Genomic DNA, 23,457 nt, shown 5'->3' with positions numbered 1-23,457 from the left:
TCCTCCTGTCTGAACTTAATGTTTTCATAGTAGAGGTGCACAGTCAACAAGAGTTACTCTATTCACCCCTCATTTAGCAGCACAATCCTGAGTTTCAGATGTTACAGTTGAGTCATTCCTAGGAACATGGGAGTGCCACAAAGAGTGAATAGAACTTCATCAATATCAACTCTACAAGCAGCAAAAAAGCAAAGACCGAAAGATTTTTACAAGCCTGTTTTTCCTCTATTCAAGTATTTTGAGCTTTACAAAACTTTAAACCAGTAAACAAAAATGCCAAGAAACAGCTGCAAAAATGGCACAATCGAAACAGTTTCTACATACTTTGAAACACTTTTCAAAGTTTTCTAGATCTTCGCAAATAATAACAGTAAAGTTTTCCAAGTTTGCAGATGTATGATCAGTTTCACAAATAATTTTAACATACAGTTGGTATGTAGGTTAAAATTCTATTTACATTCATCTAAAGATCATAATATTTGACTCTACAAGCTTAAAGATGTTATATGTTACAAAACATTTTCCCAAATCTAGCAAGAGCTTAAGCTAATTCTTTCAGGAAGGCTATCATACATGATCTGTACTCAAATGCTTTTAGTCCTACATGCAAGCACAGCATAGGATATGGGGGGGGTGTGTGTGTGTAACAAGATACAGGGAAAATAAGTAAGATGCTCTACATAGGAGAGAACTTCTTGGAAATTAATAGCAGACCTATACAGCTATGCAAATACTTCTATGAACTGAGGAGAGGCTGTTGAAGATTCAGTGTGGTACAGTGTCTTTAAATGGGCGTGACAGTCAAACTATCAGCACTACTCTTATTAGCAAATGTATGAAAAAATGTTAGTATGCTGCCTTATACATTCAAACTCACTCTTTTCTACATATATATAGAGATGATGACTTGTAAAATGAATATTTAAGTCAGTTAAAGCCAAGAAAGAGGTCAGAATGAACATAATCTTCCCTCTACTAAACTTTACCGAACGCAATGGACTGAAACTATGATGCTGAAGGTTGAGCTCCTTACTTCTTGTGCACCTTAAGATACAACACAGGCAGTAAAAATCCTAAACCTCAAGGATTTTTTTTTCCTGTAAGACTTGGGCTCTTTAATGCTTTTGCAACATCAGGCCTTAACACTTCAGGCCCCCATTACACTATATTGATTAAAACAGTAATTCGGAAAACCTAGGAAAAATAAAAGGGGGGCTGAACAATCACAGCCAATCTCATCACCTCAATGACATGCTGTGAACGTAATTAATCCTACATTTATTTAGAGAACTTCACACCCTACACATAAAGCAGCAACTCCCCGCTGGCTTCAGACTAGGTAATTATGTTGTAACAAGGACTAGGTTTCGATTATAACAAAGAGATGAAAAGGAAAACAGACCTATGAAGCTAGCCTATCTTTTAGGGTATGTCTCACTGCAAATCAAGAAAAGCAAATATAACATGGGTAGAGTATCTGAGTTAGCTTTAATTTAGTTAGGTCCAATAGAGATAGCAGCGTCTATGGAGACTGCATAAATGCCACCAGGAATCCTGGTTTTTAATCTAAAGCAAATAGTCCATGCTTGAACTGGCACATTACACGTACAGTCACCAAAATTAGCAAGGTTGCATTTGTTTTAGGTATATGTGCTCCGCAATATGAAGGTGCAACTACAGAGCACGCATACATTAAAGCAGCCTATATATTGGTATAACACGTCAAGTTGCAGCTACAGTTCCAGAGGGGATGCAGCTCATCTCTCCTAACATACAGTTCTCCTCTACTGAAGCTACTACAATACACAACACAAATAATAATTTTATTCTTTATGGCATCAAACACCTTATTCTCCCGCATTCCTCATACCCATAAAACTTTGAGAAGTATACAACTGTACTAACCCCTGGAAAACTGCCAGGAACACTAAGAGCTTCACCTCCAATTCAGGAACACAGAAAACATCCATTTACTAAAGTGGTACACGTTTAAAACTAAACATGTATTTAAATGTTAGGTAAAAATATTTTAAATCAGCATGGGCTCAATTGTTCTCTTACACAGGCGTGCAGAACAGCATGCACTTAACTGCCTGCCTGGACAAGGACTCATAGGAAGACACTCGGCCTTCCACCTAGCCACTCATGTTATGGCCAGCAGTCATTACGCAGCCGAGCTACCAGAAGGCACGTATGTACAACAGCGGACAACAAAAAGCAATGTGAATAGAGACCGGCACAAAGGGGAATACAAAACACTGGAGAAAGACATCAGCCTACACAAAGGAACCTCAGCACAGCAAGAGTCAGTGGGTAAACTACTCCGACTTCTATAAAGGACACAACTCCTGTGGGGTCACAGACACATAACTCCCTTCCAGCAGAAGGGAAAAAGCTCTTCTGCAACAAACCCACACCTAGATTCCCCTGGTCTCAGCAGCCTGTATTGCAGCTATCAGATAACCAGTGGTTTCCCCAAAGCTCTTTCTCCTCTCTCTCATCTTCTTCTGCTCAGAGTAAGGAGTCAATAGATGGAGAAGAGCTCAGACTTATAATACAAATTCAGTTTTAACTTCAACTTGGAGAGGCTGCCATATGTATTATAGTGGTTTGTAAAAGCTCTGACCTAAAGAAAAAAAAAGCATGCAAACCAGACAAATTAAATTTAATTTTATTATGGAAATGAAAGTAATAACAGAAGTGACAGCAGGGTGGATGATAAGCTCACTTAGCAGGGGGATCAAATGAAGTGATGACATGTCATTATGACCTCAGGGGTTAAAGATGCAATTTTCCATCTGGCTGCATCTGGCTTTTCAACATAAATGTTGACACCACCTGCTGAGATTTACTACAAGCTGCTTCCATAGGTCTTTGTCTCACTTTTGTTATCCAGGTTAACATTTACTTTTCCCTCTTTTCTGGTAAGTTTTGCTGAGCAACATGCTCCCTTTCTTCAAAACCTAATGAACAAAGGATTTGACATGCCACTTTACACAACAGATCAAATTATTAATAGTAACTTTACAAGCAGCTCAAAGAGAAATAGTAGAACCTTAGAAAGCAGGTAAAATTAGCTTTAAGATTGCAAACAGGAAGATGAAATTTCAGCTACACTTGCTAATATTTTGCATTGTCTAAGACTTCTAGGAATCTAGTTCTCTCTTAATAACAGGTATCCAAATGAAATAATTTATCTGAAAAAATCTTTAGAATTAAAGAACTAGACTGTGTTCACAATATTGAGTATTAGCCACCTGCACGTGTTTTATTCAACAGCTTAATCATTTCCAATTCCAGATACATTGTGTTTAAAATAAATCATATTTTGCAGCCCAGTGACACATTCACTTATTCATCTAATTTAGCCACAATCAAACTATGACCTCAAACCAAATTTGTAATCAACTATTGACACACTGTTGGCTATAAGGTTTTTGTTTCCATGATAAATATTTAAATGCCAGTACCTACTGTGGTGTTGCTGTCTTGCAGGCTTAATCTGGGAAGAGGACTGCATGCTCACTACCACTTGATACATCCATTACATTTTTGCCTGTGCCAAACTTTTTTCCTAAACCTACAGCTCCCAGACTTTTCTCCGCCATTACAGGTGAGCTAAAAAGCTTGTTTCCAGCTGTTTTTGAAGTACACAGATTCTTCACTAGAAAGAACTTACAGTCTGTCTGAACTGTTTAAATAAAGAGGCCCCTACCTCCACTAGGACTTGGTTATATACCAGGAAAGAGGGGAAGAAAAGAAAAAACCTCCACAGGTTTTTGAGAGCACCCTGGGACTACAGCTATGAAAAGAGAGGAGAAAATGGAGACAAAGAAAGTTAATGAAGCTTGCATGGAGCAAAGAGTAGCTAAGAAACAAAACAGAGAAAGTATCCAGACTGATTGGACACGCAAATAAATTCATTGAAACACCATCACAAAAATACCTATAAATATCTTCCCCCTCCCAAAACTCTTGCACCACAAAGCAGGATGTTACAGAATAGAAGATGTACCACCTCCCTCTCCAGATACCTTACCTTGGGGAGCTGGGAACCCTTGTTCTTAACAGACAAGTCACCACTCATTTCTATATCTGTTAAGGTATTTTCTGAATGACAAGTGAAATTTGTTTTTGCATTCAACATAAGGGAAAAAACAAAGTGTTCCTGTTTACTTCGCACATGCTCAACTTCAAGCACATGCTTCATTGCTAAACTGAACAGGAGTGACTTAAGCATATGCTTAAATGCTTTCCTGATTCAGACCCTAAAAATAGGAATGTTTTTTGCAGTTCCTCTTTCTCTTGTTCTCCTAATGACAGACAACTATTGTGCCATGTCATTATGACAATAAGATAGCTTAATTGCCCTCTTTCCAGAAGCTGTCAGTTCTGCTTAACTGGAACATAATGTATGCGTCTGGGAGTAAATATGTTAATACATCACTCATATCTACCATACATTTTCCTCTGCTGTATTTAAAGAAAGCCTTGGGGTTTATGACTGACTTGCTAGACATTATATTCATTGATATGGGCAGCAGTGATATTACTGTATTATGACTCATTTCTTCATGAAAGATGCATGAAATAACTTTTTCCTTCTTCATTTAGTGCACTTTTTCAACTCAACTTCAACCTGAATGTGAATTTCCCCATACTTGTATTTAAGGCCTCCTCAAAAAATTACAGCATATAATGAACTGGCTGTTCCTGTAACTCATCAGGATTGAGCAATCAAAATGTTTGGAAACACCTGTGGTTGCTTTAGAATCCCAGACTGGTTTGGGTTGGAAGGGACCTTAATAAAGCCCATCTAGTTCCAACCCCCTGCCATGGGCAGGGACACCCTCCACCAGACCAAGTTGCCCAAAGCCCCATCCAGTCTGGCCTTAAACACTTCCAGGGATGGGGCATCCACAATTTCTCTGGGCAACCTGTCCCAGTGTCTCATCACCCTCATAGTGAAGAATTTCTTCCTAATATCTAATCTAAATCTCCCCTCCTTCAGCTTAAGGCCATTCCCCCTTGTCCTGTCACTACACGCCCTTGTAAGCAGTCCCTCTCCGGCTTTCACAACATTTTGTGCTTTGTTACATATAGGAACATAGTCACTGAAAGCATACAGAGAAGAGTAAGAATCAAAAATGTCTACAACATGCAATAAGCAGCTATGAATTGAAGGCCTTTAATTCTCTAAGAAGTACTGGTAAAGTCACACTCAAAATATACAGCCTGTGCAAGCTGGCTCAATTCTCTTTCATATTGCTCTTTCTGATCATGATTATTACCAAGTTCCCTCTATATCCTCTCACTGCTTTTGTGTCTTGTGCACTTGAGAGGTTATTTTTTTCTCCCACAGTCTCTCATTAAATTGTGAACTGGTATGCAAAGACTATTTTTAACCACTGTTTTATGAGTCTATATGTTGCTATATTAACAAATATGACAATGGCATTTTTTGTGTTTATATTAGTAATGCCTTCCTTTTCAGAGAAATATTACTTGCAACTCATACACATACTTTTGTGGGCCCTTCAGAGAAGGCTGTGAAGACATAAAAAGGAAGGAAGAAAAAACAAAAGCTGTATGAAAAATAAAAATAAATCTGACAAGAACAATATAAAGCTTAGTAAGATTTGAACACGCAACTTTCTTTGTTCATTTAATCCATTAATCACTGTTTTCCTATGAATACTTTGGTTTTTAAACCATTAAAGCATGCTGATACTTCTAACCAGTCTGGTTGCAAAGTTCCCAGGACTCTGGAGATAAGTAAAGCCACACTGACTCCATCGAAAGAACACAAGTGAGAGACCAAAGTGCTGAAGTGCAGGGACTTCGCCTGGAAGCGGCAGAGTCACTGTTTCCTCTCAAATGAAGTGAAGCCAAAGCATACTGCCAGGAAGAGAGAGCTGGCAAGCAGCTACAGGGGCAAGAGTACACAGCACACAGAGATTTGTGACAGTTATTCTGGTGTTAATAATCAATTAGTATAACTGCTACAGTCTATAAATCAACTGTTTCATATAGATGTAAATGGTTTGCATGTGCGCCTGACTAGAATTGAAAGTTGTCAGTTCTATTGGAAGTTATAAATTCAACCCTGAACTAGGGAGTTGTTTCCAACATTTTTCCTAATGTTACATAACTGCTATATAAAAACTTTTCTTAAGATCACAATAGAATGAAAATTGCCCAGAAGCTGTTTTCCCCCCCAAACCATTAATATATTAATGAAAATTCACATTTTTATTTAAAATACAATTCCTCCTCCTGTCCCCAAAGATGCCACTACATTAAAAAAAATGCACTGAATGTCTATTCTTACTATGTGTGTTGGATAGCCAAGGTTACTAAATGAAAAAGACTCATCACATTTCCATTTACAGGAGACAGCATTTTTTTTATTTTACTGATACTTGTTCATAGATGAAGTATGTTAAAAACATTTCCCACATCAATAACTACTTAAGAACTTACTTGGTTTTTTGAATCCAGATGCAATAGTCTGTAATGAAGAGATCATTAAGGATGTAGCCAGGGTCATTCTCCATAAAAATCTTGTGAATGTCCAGCAGACACTTCAAAACTGCAGCTCTTCCTGGAAATAGATTTTTATTTTTTTTGTAATTCACTAGAAATCATAATAGATAATCTTTACCATCTTCTCACCTTTGAGGCTTTAATAACCATATCTACAACCATCTTGCAACTTTAAGCTGATTCAAAGTCTCAGAACAGCAGTAATATGACTACGCCCTTCAGTACCCACATCTATGTGGATGTGGAGCCTCTGAATTCAGTAGGAGTCTCTCTGCAAGACTAAAGCCTCAAGGCATAGTCATGCGTGTAATTCTCTACAGCTGAAGTAGCCCCCTCCCCCAGCTTTTCCACTTCTCCCAGCTGTGCCAGCCCTAACTGTAGCACAGCCATACAGTGAACCATATTTAAAAAAAAAAAAAAAGGGCAAGCTGAAAAGTAACTCGCAAATAACAAAAAGTTATACCTCATCATTTATCTGAAGAAAGAGAAAACCTGTTTCCCCATATGTGTACACAAATACCTGTGCTGGAAAATAAAAAGGTTGGGAACACGCAGCACACAGCAGGGACGAGCACACAGGAGCCCCAGCAGTTGTAAAGCCAATGTAAGTGACACCATCACCTAACGTCTAACCACTACCTTGAATTAAGCAGAACTTTTCCTACTTCTGTTCATTACAAAATAATTTGGCAAAGCAAGCCCCCAGAACGAAAACCCCACTTCAGGCTCAAGAAGGTGCCATTTGACATAGAGTTGATAAATGCAATACAACATTAAAAACTTGAATGTTTTCTCATTCCACAACCAGAAATCTTTCTGTAGTCAGTTTAATTGTCTTCATATGCCACCATCATTTATGAAGAAAATTGATTAACATAACCTCCAATTAGCTGGAACTCCTCCCTTAGTTTTCTGATGAAGGTTGCTGAAGGGTTAAGTGCGGGAACACTAAAAAAAAAAATAATTTTCACTGTTTAATGGGGGGCGGGGGGGGGGGGGGGGAAACATTCAAATGAAAACAGCCACTACTGCAAATGGAATCTAATAACTCTCTCCCAAGAGGCTGGCTCCTCCTAGGCTATGAAACCTGAACATGGATGAAATTACATTTTACAGATTAGAAAAAAAAAAAAAAAAAGATCAGAACTCCCCCTGCTGTTCAAGCACAAAATTTGTTTGTTTTTAAGTGATTCTGTGCTGAAAAGACACATAGACAGAGAATGAAAGTTAAAGGATGTGTGAGATGCCAATAAGGAGAAAGAACCTGAAGAGTAAAAAGCCATGGCAAACAGAACGGAAAAAAACCCACTGGTTTGGAAGAAAGCAACTGAAGAAATGTCAGGAAAGAATGCAAAAGAAAACAGAAAATCCCAAATATAACTGATGAACTTTTAGATTGTATCACCATCAGTGCTTGTCAAGCCAAGCTTGTCAAACTTAACTATTTTGACTAAAAGGAAGTATGCTGTTTTAAAGAGAAGTGATACGTGGAATTAAAATCTTGCTAATTTTTTTGGTTCTAGCTGTCAAGCTGCCAGCCAGAACCATTTACAACATCCACAAGTCTTACTTATCTGCCAAGTAACAATGTAAATTAGTGACGGTAACACTAATTCTCAATAAAAGTAGTCTTTCTTCATAAATTCAAATTTTAGATTACAGTAGCTTAATGGGCCTCTAATCGGAGAGGTTGCAAATCTAGCCAGACTTAATAATATAGGGAACCCCACATACAGGCAAACACACAGAGCACGGCAAACTACCAAATTCCTGCTTCCAGAATATGCATCCTAATACGTGCAGCTTATAAACAAGAAATCCTCCTACAAAACTCCATTTAACTCCTTATCATAGGAAGAAAAAAAAAAATAAGAGGTGCGGAGCAAATACTATTTAAGCCTTAACATAGGCTATTCCATGACATACAAATGTTTCTTGGCCTATTTCCATGAAATTCCACACCGTAGGTTCTGTCTTTGGATATCTACTTCAGTTTTCAGTAGACAGCTGTTCTTAACTTTCAGGCTGTGGTTAGGTATTCAGTAGTATTATTACTTACACTGCCTTAAATACTCTTAGTTGTACTGCTTTGCCTCCCTCTTTTCCACAGCTCTTTGCGATGTGCCAGTGCAAGTACTGGTGAAACCATACAGTGAACTGCATCAAAGAACAGATGAAGCCAAAAACCAAACAGGCTAGGGGCTTTTTTGGCAGTTATGGCAGTCCAACTCACTGAAAGGTTGTCTATCAAAGCAAACCTAAAATGTGCTAGTTTTAAAAGTTTTACTTCTTTTGTAGCCCCAGGGTTGTCATTTTTTAGAATTCACTGTATATTGGAGTTAAGAAAGCCATTGAATAGAAGACAACGATATGCCAAGGATAATCGATTTCATTTTCTTCACATAGCTTAAAGAGGCAAGTGCTTTTAAGTTAAAGGGTGAAGAAGAAAAACCATCTATTTAGAAAAACAGCAATAAATGTTTAAGAGCAGGCACAAGAAACTTTTATAATAATTTCAGGAAAATATGAATGATTTATTTTTAAGTCAGTTTTTGCATATCTTCTGTGTAAAGTTACAGCTCTGCATTATACTGATCAATAAATACACTGCTTTTTATATACAATTTCCTGATTATTTGAAAAAACTAACTAGTTATATCTAAAAGTACAAGTAAAAGAGATTCCAACTTCTGTAATAGAATCAAAAATATTTGATCTTCTAAGCTATTAAAATTTAAGATGTAGAACATTATACAACTTAAGAGAGACTCTAATACCCTGTATTTTTGTGGGTGAAGGCATGAAGATCTGCGTTAGAGGTAAAGGAGGATAACAACCAGCTTGAGAAGTTGGGATATACTGCAAGATGGGGTATCAAATCTAAGTACTAACCCATCGTTTTTCTGAGACAAAAGTGGTTTTCTTTTCCTGCCCTTAAAAATCATTACACTGCTGTTGGGGAGGAGTTGTAATTTAGGAGGAAAAGCTGCAGAGTGTCTGAGCAGACAAGGCAAATATCATGAAAGTCAGTGCATATGTCTGCAGATCACTGGGTTCTTCTGGAGTTCATTGCTATGACAGCTGGTAGACAACAGCCCACAACTTTAATTCTACACTTCAGGAATCCAGTCCTCTTTCCACTTATTAGTTCAAAAAAGGATACAATTTGACCTCAGCTCTGTATCTGCCATTTGATATAATAACTTACTGATTTTACACCATCATGACATTCTACCAGCTTTAATCCTGAAGTTGGAAGCAAAGAAAATTAGTAGTCCCATCATTCTATTTTACATTAAGTTATTTTTCCTGCAAACTTCTATGTTTTTTCACATTTTCAAGAAGGAGGAGCATTCACCTAAAAAGATAAAACTGAACTTTACTGTCTCATTAAAAAGTGAGAACAGCAGCATTTTTAAGAACAAGAAAAGAACTCTTACAAACTTTTAAATGAAAACATCCCAGTAGTACCTTACCCAGCTAGGGGTTCTGTTCTTAATGGATAATTATATCATCCTATATCTAGTAGTGTTGTTAGCTTCTGTATGGAAAGAAGCAAAGCATATTTTCTGTTGCACTAATGAGTTTTCTCTTTATTATTAGCTCGTAGACAATAACTTCCAAATCAGTATTATGCAATGGTAACACAGTGTCCATAAATACTGACAGAATCAGTCCACACCGCTTACTCACTACAGGTCTACTGAAAAAAGGCCCCATGTATTTAGATAAAAACCACACCTGATAAAGTTTTGTCAAATGCAGTGTATACACTTTGTTGGAAATAGCATTGTAGCTGGATGTACCACTGCATTTCTTTTCCTTTTTTAATCCTATCCAAAGAAAAGATAAATACAGTAGATATCATACATAACTACATTGAATTTTGAAGAGTTTTGCTTAAGTATTTTAAGTAATAGAGATCACTAAAACAACATATGAAGAAATCTGCTGAGGACCTCAATGTTAACCAGCTTAATGCATTTGTCTTACAATTAACACTTTGGCAGGAAATCTTAATTCAAAATAAAAAAGTGCTTCAACCACATGCAAAGATCCATAATAGCTTCAAAAGCTATCCTGTACCTTTGAAGCGATCCACCAACATAGCACTAATATTTTTAAAGTCAAGTCACGTAACTCAAGGGATAATAGTTCAGTCCCATCAGAATTCTTTACTATTTTTAAATCAATTAGTTTACTGTGCTTATTATTATCAAAACATTATATTATACTATGCCCCAACTTCTGTTACCCGCATCCTGAAAGAAACCTCAAATCAGGATGAGGCCAACTCAAAGCGATTCTTCCTTTAAGTTAAACACCAGTCCTCTTGCATCTACATGAAAAGGAATAGTTTTGTGGTACTATTTAATTGAATTAATTACCTGTTACTTGACAGTCATTTTTACCTATGTTCATCACATTACATATAGCAATACAGTGCCGAACTGGTCAGGCATTATTTCCAGTAAACAAAGAGGGTAACGGAGCACTTAATGCTCTCTCTAACCACTGTGCTTTGCACAATGCATAGTTCGTAAGTATTTTGTAAAAACAGAAATTCCTCAAAAGCACGGCTGAATTTCCACTGAAGTTTGAAGAAGGAAACATTTTGACTGAACAAACTTTGGCAATACAAGCATTATCTACAAATCCATTTCTTTTAAGAATACACAGACACACACTCCCCCCCGCCCCCTTCTGATTACAGACAGGTAGTACATCCATTTTGTATCTTTCCCAATCCTTTGGCAGTTGACTATTTAAACACTTAGCACTTTTCACACTATACACACACCATAACGGTAAATACTAATTTGATACACAAACCCCAGAACTTTCAGAAGTTAACATTAATCACCATTTCTTTTATCGCCACACTGCTAACTTGCTAATGCCCCTCCCAACAGATTTATGTCCACATGAAGGAAGTAATGTATTTCTGCCTGTTTCCCAGGCAGCACCTGGAGATTATCATGGCTCATACTCAAGATTGTCTCCTCCTCTCTACTATTAACAACTCCAGTTGAAATGGGCACATATCCTCTTTTCTTGAGGCTTGCACATGCCTTTTCAGTGTCCTGAAGGTCCACGGCCAGCTCTGCAGAGGCAGCAGGTCACCCCATCCTGCCCCGTTTCCCACGCAACTAGCACAGCACAGAGATGCACAAAAGGCAGCTGGCCCTGCTGCATTTCTTAACTTCTTCCAGTGCTTCTAAACTATTCTAACCATCAACTAAAGTTGAATTTCTGTTAAACCTGATGGCAGTAATTTTTATGCAGATCACTGAGGACAGAAAAAACAAGGCTAGCCTATCTCCCGACCCAGTAGAGAATGAGTTACCATACCCAAACTACCCCTCCAGAGAAGATGGGGACTTTGCTGTTGGAACAAAGCAAGAACATCATGGGCAGCACAGGGAGACCGTGACAATAAGCACCACTGGGGCCACTGTGTTTTGGAAGCAGAGCATAAGGAGGCAACAGCAGCCACACGTCCAATGTAGGAGAATGGAGCAGGAAACCAGACAGAGTTATTGTAGATGCCACCTCCCTTAGCAAACTACTGAAAATATTTTGTTGGATCATGGAGTGTTCACTCTGATACCATTCTCCATCATAACATTAAAAGAAAAGTAAATAGCTTACCTCTGATGTACTAGCCTCTTTAAAAAAAAAAACAAAAAACAACACACTAAAAGGCTGGCAGCACCGTATGATTTCAGTTTTGTTACCAGAATTTTATTTTTTCACATTTATGAAGAGCAGCATAAGCCAGTGGAGATAAGTGGAGAACATATATCTTCCCCTTAAAACTTCTCTACCTGACTGTTATAATGTAAATGGCATTTTGAATCATCAATAGTTTTTGGCAGCAATAAAGATTAATATTGCCAATTGTGGTGGTTTGGTTTTTTTTTAATCCCACAACTCACAAGCACTGAAAATAAACCGAAGTGCTGTTCTCAGTGATTCTTCTGTCAAAAAAAAAACCCCCAAAACCCCTAACACTGAATGCTTTTTTTAAAAGTACTAACTCACAATAAATAGAAAAGTTGTAAGTAACTTTAATAACCCATGATATAAACATGGTTGTCTACAACTGCACAACTGAAGCTGAAATAACCATAGGTTTGAAAATTTGTACTGTTACATGAAAGCTGTCTGGGATAAACAGGGAATATATAAAAAGAATGTCACTGCTGAAAGAATAATTTGCAGTCATTAAGATGATGACAGCTCCACTCCTGAATGTGAAACGAAACAAAGCTACAAATATGTAGTGTGTAGTCAGTTTTTTACTCTTCAGTTTTAAATTTTTTTTTTTAAATATTATTTATTTTTCAATAGAATAGTTTTCATGGTATTCACTGCATGTTTTTTATGAACTGCTCTACTTGGCTGTTATTTAGAACTGTCTAATTTTCCTAACAAGCAGAAAACTAAGATAACCTATGCAAGTCAGAGATTTTGGCCTCTCGTCCTAAGAGAGAAAAATTATAAAGGAAATACTAAAAGAACAATGACGCAAAACAAGTTTTGATGCTGACACAAAGTCAGGATTTCGGTTTTTCCCAGACTATCACTGGATTTCCCATAGAGTCATCTCAATCCTACAGAGAACTGTAACACTGAATATGAACCACAAAACTACCCTTTGCCCTCCAACGTATGATTCTGTATGGCAATACTAAACTGGCACACACAAAGGAACAGTTTAGGAATTCAAATGGCTAGATGTCAAATACAGTTATTTTGAACAGGGAAAAAATAATTAATGGACTGTCTCAAAAAAACCAAAACCCAACAACACACAAAACCAACAAAAGATCTAATTCTAGAAAAAGAAACTGGCAAGTAGAGCAGGAATTCAACATTAGGGCAAGCTTCCTTTCTATCGAAACCCTATCATCACTGAAAATGGTTAAATTAAAACAATAGTTCTTCCAAACAGTAAATCATGAGGAGAAGCTGCCCAGATTTACAACTGCAAAACCATGATGAGAACTTAATCAAACAGAATAATTGAAGAGGATGCTTTAAAAACTCTCTTAGATGGAGACAAATCATTGAAGTTATCAGAAATCCATCTAATCTTTTTTAACAGGGCTTCAGTCAGGTAATTAAAGAACACAAAGAACAACAAAAAACAACCTGACTTCCAAAATACTTGTAACAATAAGTGACCCTGCTTTGAAATAAAAACTTAGATGCCATTAGAACAGGGTCTAAACCAATTATATTATCTAACCTACCCTAACAAAAGCTTCATTAAAATGTTCTTTTCCAATAAAAATCTCTTTACAGACAAATACAGCATACAGAAAAATACTTTTAAAATCAACAGAGTGTGAACAATTACAACAAACTATAATGTTCTCTGAAGACCTGTTCCCTGAAGCTTTACAAATCACAGTTGGACTATCCTGATTTATCAAGATACAAGATCTGATCAAAGATTTTTCTAAGGATGAGACATTCATAACATTTCTTCCGTGTGGATCTTCTGACATACAGCTGCATTTACACCACAAATGCATGTATCTTCCACTGGCTAATACATGAGTGGCTGCAGGGGCTTCTTCCTGGTTAAGACACTAATTTTGTTCTCTTCTCTCCCCAGCCCCATTTTCACAAAACCACAGGACCATTTCAACGTCCAGGAATGTTGAAATCTATCAAGTTTGGGTGAAACTGGCAAAAGATTTAAAAGTTATAAAAACAAGAGACATAAACGACGTGGTTATATAGGCATCACGTCCAATCCCTAAAAAACTTACCTAGTTGCAGTATCATGATTGTATCACTGAAGGCACGTGTCACTAATCCGAAATGTCTGTGTAGGGGATAGCATAGCACTCTTCTTCCAAAAGATACCAGGACGTCATGAATGCTAGTGAAACTCTGTGTGTATCAGTGAAAAATCTGAATTAGTCTACTTGCTTTTCAATACAAAGAATTAGGGTTTTTTTGTTTTCCTTTAAGGAAAAAAAGTCATAGCAGCATAGGAAAAACCCCCACATTTTTATATGTTATGCATCTAAAAATCTCTATTTTAATAGATCTGGAAATCAAGATGTTAAATAGAAACAAGACACTGCACATTTATTTTGCGTGGCAGGATAACAGAAGTCCTATACATTTTAGTGGTTTTGAATTAAAAAAAGAATGTAGAGAACATTAGAATATAACATCTAACTCAAGACTTTGCCATTCTTTAGATTAAAGCAATAAATTACATCTGTCCCACATTATTACATATATTAAGGGGAAGCTATAAAAAGCCTTTTAAGAATAAAGAAAAATTAAAACCACATGATATTAACAAAATACATGTGTACATATAAGATCTTTAAAAATGATACATGACTCTGCCTTTCATGAAAATTATAGATATTCAAGACAGGGATAAATATATCTGCCTAGGGAAAGCAGTTCATTGTCCTCCTTTACGAGTGAGGAAGACCTCCAATTTACTCAGGCCAGAGGCATTAATGAGTTAAAGACTTTCTTAAGAGACTGATTTCCTTTCCAGCTTTGACTTTTCAAGACAAAATATTCCATTTATGAATTCAAATAAAAATATGTATTTTTATCTTGAACTCTCAATTTATTAAAATTAATAAAAGTGCTTTGCTTGACAGCCAGCACTTTTTTGCATTATATGACTACCCCAATCTATTTTTCATTTTAATGGATCGCCAGTAAGCATTTAAATAATTTATGTTTTGTTATTTAATATTTAGAGTCTAAGGTGTGTACATGTCATGCACAGCAAAATGGCAGTCAGTTCAAACAAACCATAGCTGAGGCAATTTTGTTTACAGATTGATGAAAACACCCGCCTCTACATGGTTGGTATAACAGATATAGTTATTAACAGCTTGGTGCCAGGAGACTGAATTTTCTGGGTGTGAAATATACTGTTGGCACAGGCTGCGCCAAGAACTGCTACATTATAGGATAAGCACATGCAGAAGATCCTTCACTATGTTAGGATATGGATCTGAAAAAAATTTGAGCGATAAGGCAATCACTGCATTTTAACTGCACTCCTTAGCGACTTGCTACTGCAGAACATTCAAGTGGAAACAAATTAAAACTAACAGATCTATAAAACCAGTTGTCACAGAACAAGTTATTACTGAATATAACATTCGCCACTACTAGAAACATTTGAAGGTCTGAACCAAAAAATCCTGTCAGAAATTTCATTTTTGATCCTGCAAACTGAGACTTGGCTCAGTAATTTCAGGAATGAGGACAGGACAGTCCTTTCTAGCTTGCTGCCATCATAAAAAATAATGGATTACAGGCCAGGTTAAGTCCCTCCATTTCCAGCTCTGTAACAACTTAATCACACAGGCCAGTGTGCTTTCAGTAAACAATTGGAAAGTGCAAGGAATAGAATTCAGTTTGTTTCCTCTAGTCTATGCTGGTTTCAAAGGGCTAGCAGCAACTAAACAGAGATGCGGCAATAACACTGAGAAGAAGGGAGCAGGTAAAGCAACACATGCCCACTGATTTACTCTGCAAGAAACCTGAAACAAAAGTATTCAGCATTTGTCTGAAAAAAATCACACCACCATTAAAGCCTTAACGAGACAACAGTTTTACAACTACAGAACTGATGTCTTTTTGCTACAAGAATATGGAAGTCAGTTTCTCCATTTTAGGTGAAAAAAACCCCACCCAAACCTTTTGATTGAGTCCTAAGAGCTTTTCCTATTACTGGGTTTGCATTTACTTCCAGCCTTCCAGTTCCTCTCCAATGTACTCTGAAGCCACACAGCAGAATGGAGAAGCCAGAAGCCACCTGAACTGCAGCCAAGAAAAAGAGCAAGCTAGAAGTGCCGAATGATGAACTAGGAAGGCTGAAGAAAGGCTCAGCAGTCGAAACCCCCAGAATTGAACAATAAGCTGCTTTATTAAGGCCTGCCAGCTTCAAAAGTTATTAAAACATACATCTGAGGTAGGACTTAAAAGACACAAGAACACTAAGAAATTACATTCCCTGCTTTTTATGCCCTTTACCCCCTTTCTATCTTAACATGCTTTAGCCAGTTAAATGGGAAGGTACCTATGACTTCTCATCAAGGAGCTAGAAGGCTCTATTTTCTTGCCCCAAGGATGGAGTTGCACACACATACTGTGGACACATGTGAGAAGTAATTACAGTTACTTCCTAAATAAAGGTCAGAAGCTAGGGACAGCGTGCAGAAAAGCAACTTTTTTGTAGTGCTTAGCCTTAGCTTTTCCAGAATGGGCCAGCACAAGGTCCAGCACCCAGACAGATGAGAGGCCATACTCCAGCCTCTTGAGGCTACTAGTAGCTGGGAGCCCAGAAATCACAATCAATTTCTTGTAACATTTATTAAAAAGATGGCATACACTTAATTCATCTTCAATACTGAGAGTAAGCTTTCCACAAAGGCAACATACAATACCAAAACCAAATAATACAGCAAACACATAATGAAAAACGTAAGTTTTAACTTACCTCCAGCCAGCACAATGTTGCACTCAGTTTCCTGATGTTCCAAGATGATTCAACCTGATTTTAAGAGGAGACCATAAAACAAGTATTATCTAATTCAACATTCAAGACTGCTGGCAAACTATTTAAGATAACATTCTGGCAGCAATTTAAGAACCTTTGTGAATATGAAGCAGTAATTATATTACGTGCATTGAAATGGTCACAGGACAGCATTAAAAATTATATTCCAATGCAGATGTTAAATAACTGAATTGGTTTCCGTATTGGGAGTATCTATCCCACGCACAAAGCCTTTAAAATACAACAGTAATCATAGAAAAAGGGTATTTTAGTGGAATTCTGTCCCTTTTCACCGAGCAACAGAAACTTGAATCAACAAAGCTCAAGCTAAAATGCCCTGTTTTGTGAAAACAGCTCAAAACTTTTGGCTTTCAGAGAGGCTCCTAAAGCCAGCAGCACATGTAAAATGTCATTACTCTTAAAATGTGACAGATTCATAGTATTTGTGTGGTAGTGTGGTCTACTGGGATGATTAGGGCAAAAAGCCAGGAAGCCTTGATCTATAATCCTGGCTCTAGTAAAGATTTGTGTGGCTTGAATGTCTTGGTTCTCCTTTTAAAAAGAGGAGAAAGAAAGAAGAAAAAAAAAGGAAAAAACCCACAGTGTGTTTTCCACATATACCATATGGTTATTGCAAAGATCAATAAAGAATTGTACAATTGTGTTCCTTGCATATTTGCAATTTTGTGCAACACTAACACACAAATACAACAACCATCTTAGACTATATTCTGTTGAATAAGCAGGTCTGGACGTTTCTGCCTGCCATTCAAAAATCCATGCCCCGCAATTCATTCTGATTAAGACAGAATGGTTTTGATTATACGTTTCAATATTTTGATTAAAAGCATGGAGAAAACATCTCATTGGTTATTATCAACAGAGGAGATGCTAGGCATAAAGTTGTATCTAGGAAGCAAGTCCATTTCAGAACATCCACAGAACAGCACGGAATCCATTCTAAACTTCTTAATTCTTTATATCCTGTAAAAAGCCTACGATGCAGAACACTGGCTGCTGCTTGTGTAAGAGATGGGCAACACTAGAATCCTGAAAATGGAAACATGCCTTCCTACAGTGTTTGAATACTAGAAGAATAAAACTGTGCATTAGGATTTTTTTATTTTTTAAATGTGTGTCAATTTTTAAAATTTCTAATGTCTCACTCTAATTTCCAGAATGCCTCAGGAAACACCTTCCATACTCAGTGCATATGCTTTAAAAAAAAAAAAAAAAAAAAAACAAACCACAAAACACAAAAAGACCCCCCAAAAAAACCCACAAAAAACTTTTGTTAAAGGCATATAATGGCAGCCTATATAAAACACTATGTGCAGTTTCAGTTCTACGGACTTAATAATTTTCTATGCTTTTTCAGAATCCAAATCAGTAGTGGTGTTATTACAAACACACCTATTACAGAACTGTCCAAAAAACAGAAGGAAGAACCATCAATATAAAAGAACAATTATTTTGTGAAATCTGCATTTACAGAAATCAAGACTCATCACAATACAAACCAAATCAGAAACAAACAGAATTGTCTGGAGTCTCCTGCAACTCCACTTCTCTCCTACAGCTCAAACACTGCTCCAGAAGAACAGAAGTATTTAGAAATCATATTAATCCCCACGTGCACCCCAACAGCTCAATCTAGAGATATAAATACTTTCATTTTACATTTCTCAATTATACATTTTTAATTCTTGGAAGTTCACTTTAAAAGGTAAGTTTCCTAAATGACAGTACAGGGTCCAGCACTAGGTTCCTAAAACATACTAATTTTTTTTTTAAACTTACATTCTTGTCTCCTTCATTGACACAGATTTCATAGCAATATGCCAGAAGGATATCAATTAAACCAAGATATACATGATGACGGCTTCTTTTATCCAGAAGATAAGATTTATTCGTGAACTTTCTCAGCTGCTCTCTCTCTTCCTCAGAGAAGACAACTATAAAAAGTAAAAGGATAATTGATTATGAATTTAAAGCTGGCACATTCATTTTAATAGGTGGTAATACTACTTCAACAGTCTCTTTAAAAAGAATCGTGTAACTAATCACAAGTCACTCATCACTCAAGAAAGAAAAAGCCTAAATCATTCTCACTTTCACTTTTAACCTTTATTAAACTCTGATATATTCCTTTCAAAGTCAAGTTCCAGCCCTGCAATGTACTGCATGTACACACTGGCAATTCTGAACCCCTCTGAAAGTGCCAAGCGTTTCTGTGGATGCCTGGGTACCTTATACAGAGATAAATGCACAAGTTAAAGCCCATGTTGTATGGGATAAAAATAAGAAAACAGGATAATAAAACCAAATATATTTTCTGATTGTGGAAAAGGGCAAGAACTAAATAAATAGGGAAGGGAAAAAAAGGAAAGGTACAATTCTATATTTCTAAACCTCCATTTCAACTCATGAACTTGGCATGATTTAGGAGCTTCATTTATGCTGTCTGATAACATCCTTCCAGTGTGTGAGGAAGATCAAACAAAGATCAAAACCCCATCCCCACCGATGAAAGCTGCATTTCCTCCCAAATCCACCGTCAGTGACCATCATATTTGGCTTATCTTCATTGCACCTCATTTACTTAAGAACGGCTATACTGAGCCAACCCAAAGAATGTTCTCACCCAGTACTTTCTCTTTGGGATGCATGATGAAGATGACAAAAACAACATAGCAGGCACGCTGTGACTAAATCAAAGTACTTCTCTAGGAAGCAGTGGTATAGACATGGATAGCTAAGATTGAATATTGAATGGTAACCCTTCTGAAGAGTACTTAAAACACTTCAGAAAGGATGGCAGAATTGCCTTGAAATAACAGTAGAGATTAAGTAGATAACTGACTAGAAGCCATCTCTGTACAAACTCCAAGTCAATCAAGAAGCCATTTAGTACAATTAAAACAGCCAGAAGCCAGAGCAAAGAGATTTTCACCCAGGCTGCATGGAGCGCAGCCATTCCATGTCAACAGGCTCTGATTTACTGAACAGGATAGATGTAATGAGCACATTTTGGTCACACCACAGAAGAAAGTTACAGGTACAAGGAGAGCTGACGGGAGAAAGCACTGTTACTTGCTTAACAGCTGATGCTTTGTTGCATTGAGGAAGTCCCACTCTGTGATTTGTTCAAGCATCAGTAACACTGGAAGCAGCCCGAGTTTAAAATACCACACACTGAAGGAGATTTCTCTGACGACAAGGAACAAGCTTAATGCAGCACTCTTCTCACTCTTTCAAAACAAGCCCTAAATGCCAAGGGTAGATACATGATGTACCCCTTAACTGATTGAATTTTAATTATTAGAGGGGGGGGCATGACCAAAACCTTACAATCAATATCAAAATGCATCTTCAATTATTCTTTTACCACTCCTTTTTTGAGTCAGTGTGTTCTGGCATACTTAGCTGGGGGCAGAGAAAAACTGTAGGTTAGACGTACAAACTTTGAAGTGTAAAACATTTAACGACTAACTTGCTGAGATGAGGCAGGCACCTCGGAAGGGTCAGCCTTTGTGGCTCCCCAAGACAGATCCTTGAATACTGCTGAGCCATCATCTTCATCAGCACTAAAGACTTGACCTGATAACCCAACAATTCCTGCCCCAACTTGATTCCCTGTTTTTCTACTTTAGGATTTTGTACCTTCCATGATGGTATTTACCTCTGGAATCTTTGAGCTACTAATGATCCTGCCTCAAAAATCCTACCTGCAATTTCACTGTTGTTATTTTTCTGCAGACTCTCTCACAGTTCTTCCTCAGCAGCACATGCCAAGGTTATGCTGCTGGGCATAACCCATAATCCAAAGCCTTGGACCCTGGGATGCAGGCAGCGAAATTCCCGGGGGAAGCTTACAGCAATAAGTTACAGAAAGAAAAGGTTACAACTCTTAGTAAACCAAGTGCCTTTTTACACCCCTTGTCCATTTCTCTATCATGAGGATGAGGATTGCAAATGTGGTTATAGATGTGTCTCCTCAAACACTGCTGATCATCATTTTACACAATCCACAGTCTCAGGGATACAATCTGCCTGGAAGACATGTGGTCGTCTTTATCCCAGGAGCTTTCTACAAGCTTTCTAGTTTTATGACATGTTTTGAAACAAATGTTTGTAATGCCGAAGGCATGTACATATGCACACACCTCATCTTGAGACATAAAATTACGAATTAGAAAAAAACATTTTTTAATGTTTCTTCTTTATGAACTTTTAAAAATGTTTATATCAGCTTTATAACCATGAAATACTTGATTTAAATCCCTATGGAAACTTCTTGATGAGCTGAACATTTCTCTGGAGTCAAGCCAGTCTCCATTTATTTACAAGCTCCCACAAAAAGAAATTCCAGCTTTTATATAATCTTGAGAAAGCCAATCTCTTCCACTTGCTATGATCTAGTACAAAGTGACAATTTAGCAAGACTACGGCGGTTCTAACTCTGTTTTTCTGTTAATGCAATGCAGTTCATTATTACTCCTTAAATCACAAATATAGATGATATATCTATATTCTATCAGCAAATTTCTTTATAAGTTCTTAAACTGCATTGATTCTTCAGTGAGTCATCTGTATCATTCATATTAAAATTATTCATAAAACCGTATGTGTAATGTTGTAGCACATTTGAAAAAAATTAGTTTCTGAAAAACATAACATAAAACCACTTTGTAAGCTGCTACAGCAGGGTGGGTTTAACAAAGTATCACAACAGGGTGTTTACAGTTAGAAGAAGGTCCAATTGAAAAGAAAAAAGGCATTTCCAATTTCAGCTAGCTTTCACTAGAAAACCCTCTCCTGGAGTACAAACCAACTTGCTTTAAAATAATGGGCAAGCGGCACTTTCACTCTGAAGAGAAGTGCAAAAGAGGAGAGGTGAAACTGAAGCTAAAGATGGAAAAGAAATTCTGAAAAGCAAACAACCAAAAGTTTGTTAGCGAAGACTACTACAGCAGATCAGATTCATAAAGCTTAAAATCACTTCTGACGACTACAGTAATAAAGAAGTTTGCTACAAAGAAGCTAAATAATTCCTTAAAAGCACATGAGAATCTATGACAGACAGAATATCTGTTAAACAGTTATGCCAGCACTCTCATATTTCTAGGCCCATCACGATGCGCTTGCTACAGTTAGCAGTCAAGATGCACACATGCCAGGAACACAACTGTTCTCTTTCTGAAACTCATTACATTCAGTACTGGATCCACTACTCTGAATCCACTCTTCTTAATCAGCAACTAAAACCTGAAGATTGTTGTTTCATAGCTGATAAAATTAACTAATAAGATACTTATCATCAGAGATAAGAAACAGTCCAACACTGAGAGCAAACAAATCGACTTTGTGAAGTTGTACTAACAAGCATTTTTTAGATTCTCAAAATCCACATTCTAGAGGAACATGTAAATGTGAACCATACTTCCCTTCTAAGTAGAAAGCAAAGAAACTCCTAGTGAATGTCATGAAATATACAAGATAAAGTTTTCTTCCTCTAAAACGCAAACTCTCTGAAACATCGTAACACATACAACCGGACCATAAACACAAAAAAATAGAAGTCTACTAGACAACAGCAAACAAGACATAGACTAGATAATTCCCAAAGGTAAATGTTACAAGATGTTCATTAACTCACTGCAAAGCACCAGGTGTTCTAAATAAAATTTCTCTGTCTGGAGAAAAGACTTCAATTTTACAAACAAATATCCATCCATTCCTTAAAGTTTTTGAATGAATTATCCAGGCCTGAAATTCATTATTAACACATCAAAACTGCCACCTACTTTGCTTTCCTAATTCAAAAAATACAAGTACATAGTAGAAGATTAACAGAACAAGTAAAATTGTAATTACATATTCTGCTACATTAAACCCATATTTTGTACACTCATGTTACCAGTCTTTTACCTAACAATACCTGTACAACAATTAATATTAATCTAATGCAAAGCAGCATCAGCTGCTACTTATCAAGTACTAAATTTGCAAGTTTTCCCTAAGTTTGATTTTAGAATGTACTGTATGTTTGTCAGTGCCAAAACCATGCTTCTTCTAGCCACAGTATAACTGTGTATGAATACATGCACATCTGTAGGAATCAGACCAATTAATCTCACACACAAAGTTACTGTTAGATGATACTATAGAGATTGCCCTTACTCTTTAATCATCTCCTTTACTTATTTTTAACTAGCTATTCCTCATGTTAAAATAAATATATTTAAAATTGCTCTGTCAACCAAGTACAGTTTAATCTCTAAAGGGGAGGATGAGGTCTGACAGCTAGAGGGTGTTTTGTTACAGTCTTACTGATACTTTACGCT

The 23,457-nt window shown here is 36.9% G+C and overlaps 1 protein-coding gene across 5 annotated transcripts in view; it reads right to left on the bottom strand.

Moving 5' to 3' along the window:
* The window catches only part of SHQ1 (SHQ1, H/ACA ribonucleoprotein assembly factor), a 60,687-nt gene that overhangs the window by 22,095 nt on the left and 15,135 nt on the right, over positions 1-23,457 (bottom strand). For all 5 annotated transcript variants that reach the window (XM_054838775.1, XM_054838772.1, XM_054838774.1 and 2 more), the window contains 4 exons: positions 18,911-19,065; positions 17,051-17,104; positions 14,331-14,454; positions 6,484-6,604 (listed from right to left, as the gene is read on the bottom strand). In XM_054838775.1, coding sequence (XP_054694750.1) covers positions 6,484-6,604; positions 14,331-14,454; positions 17,051-17,104; positions 18,911-19,065 — 454 coding nt within the window. The remainder of the gene's footprint in view (positions 1-6,483; positions 6,605-14,330; positions 14,455-17,050; positions 17,105-18,910; positions 19,066-23,457) is intronic.

The sequence above is a fragment of the Grus americana genome, chromosome 11, assembly GCF_028858705.1.
Source record: "Grus americana isolate bGruAme1 chromosome 11, bGruAme1.mat, whole genome shotgun sequence".
Lineage (NCBI taxonomy): Eukaryota > Metazoa > Chordata > Aves > Gruiformes > Gruidae > Grus > Grus americana.
The sequence above is the reverse complement of the archived record's forward strand: the minus strand, read 5'-3'. Positions and strand labels throughout refer to the sequence as shown.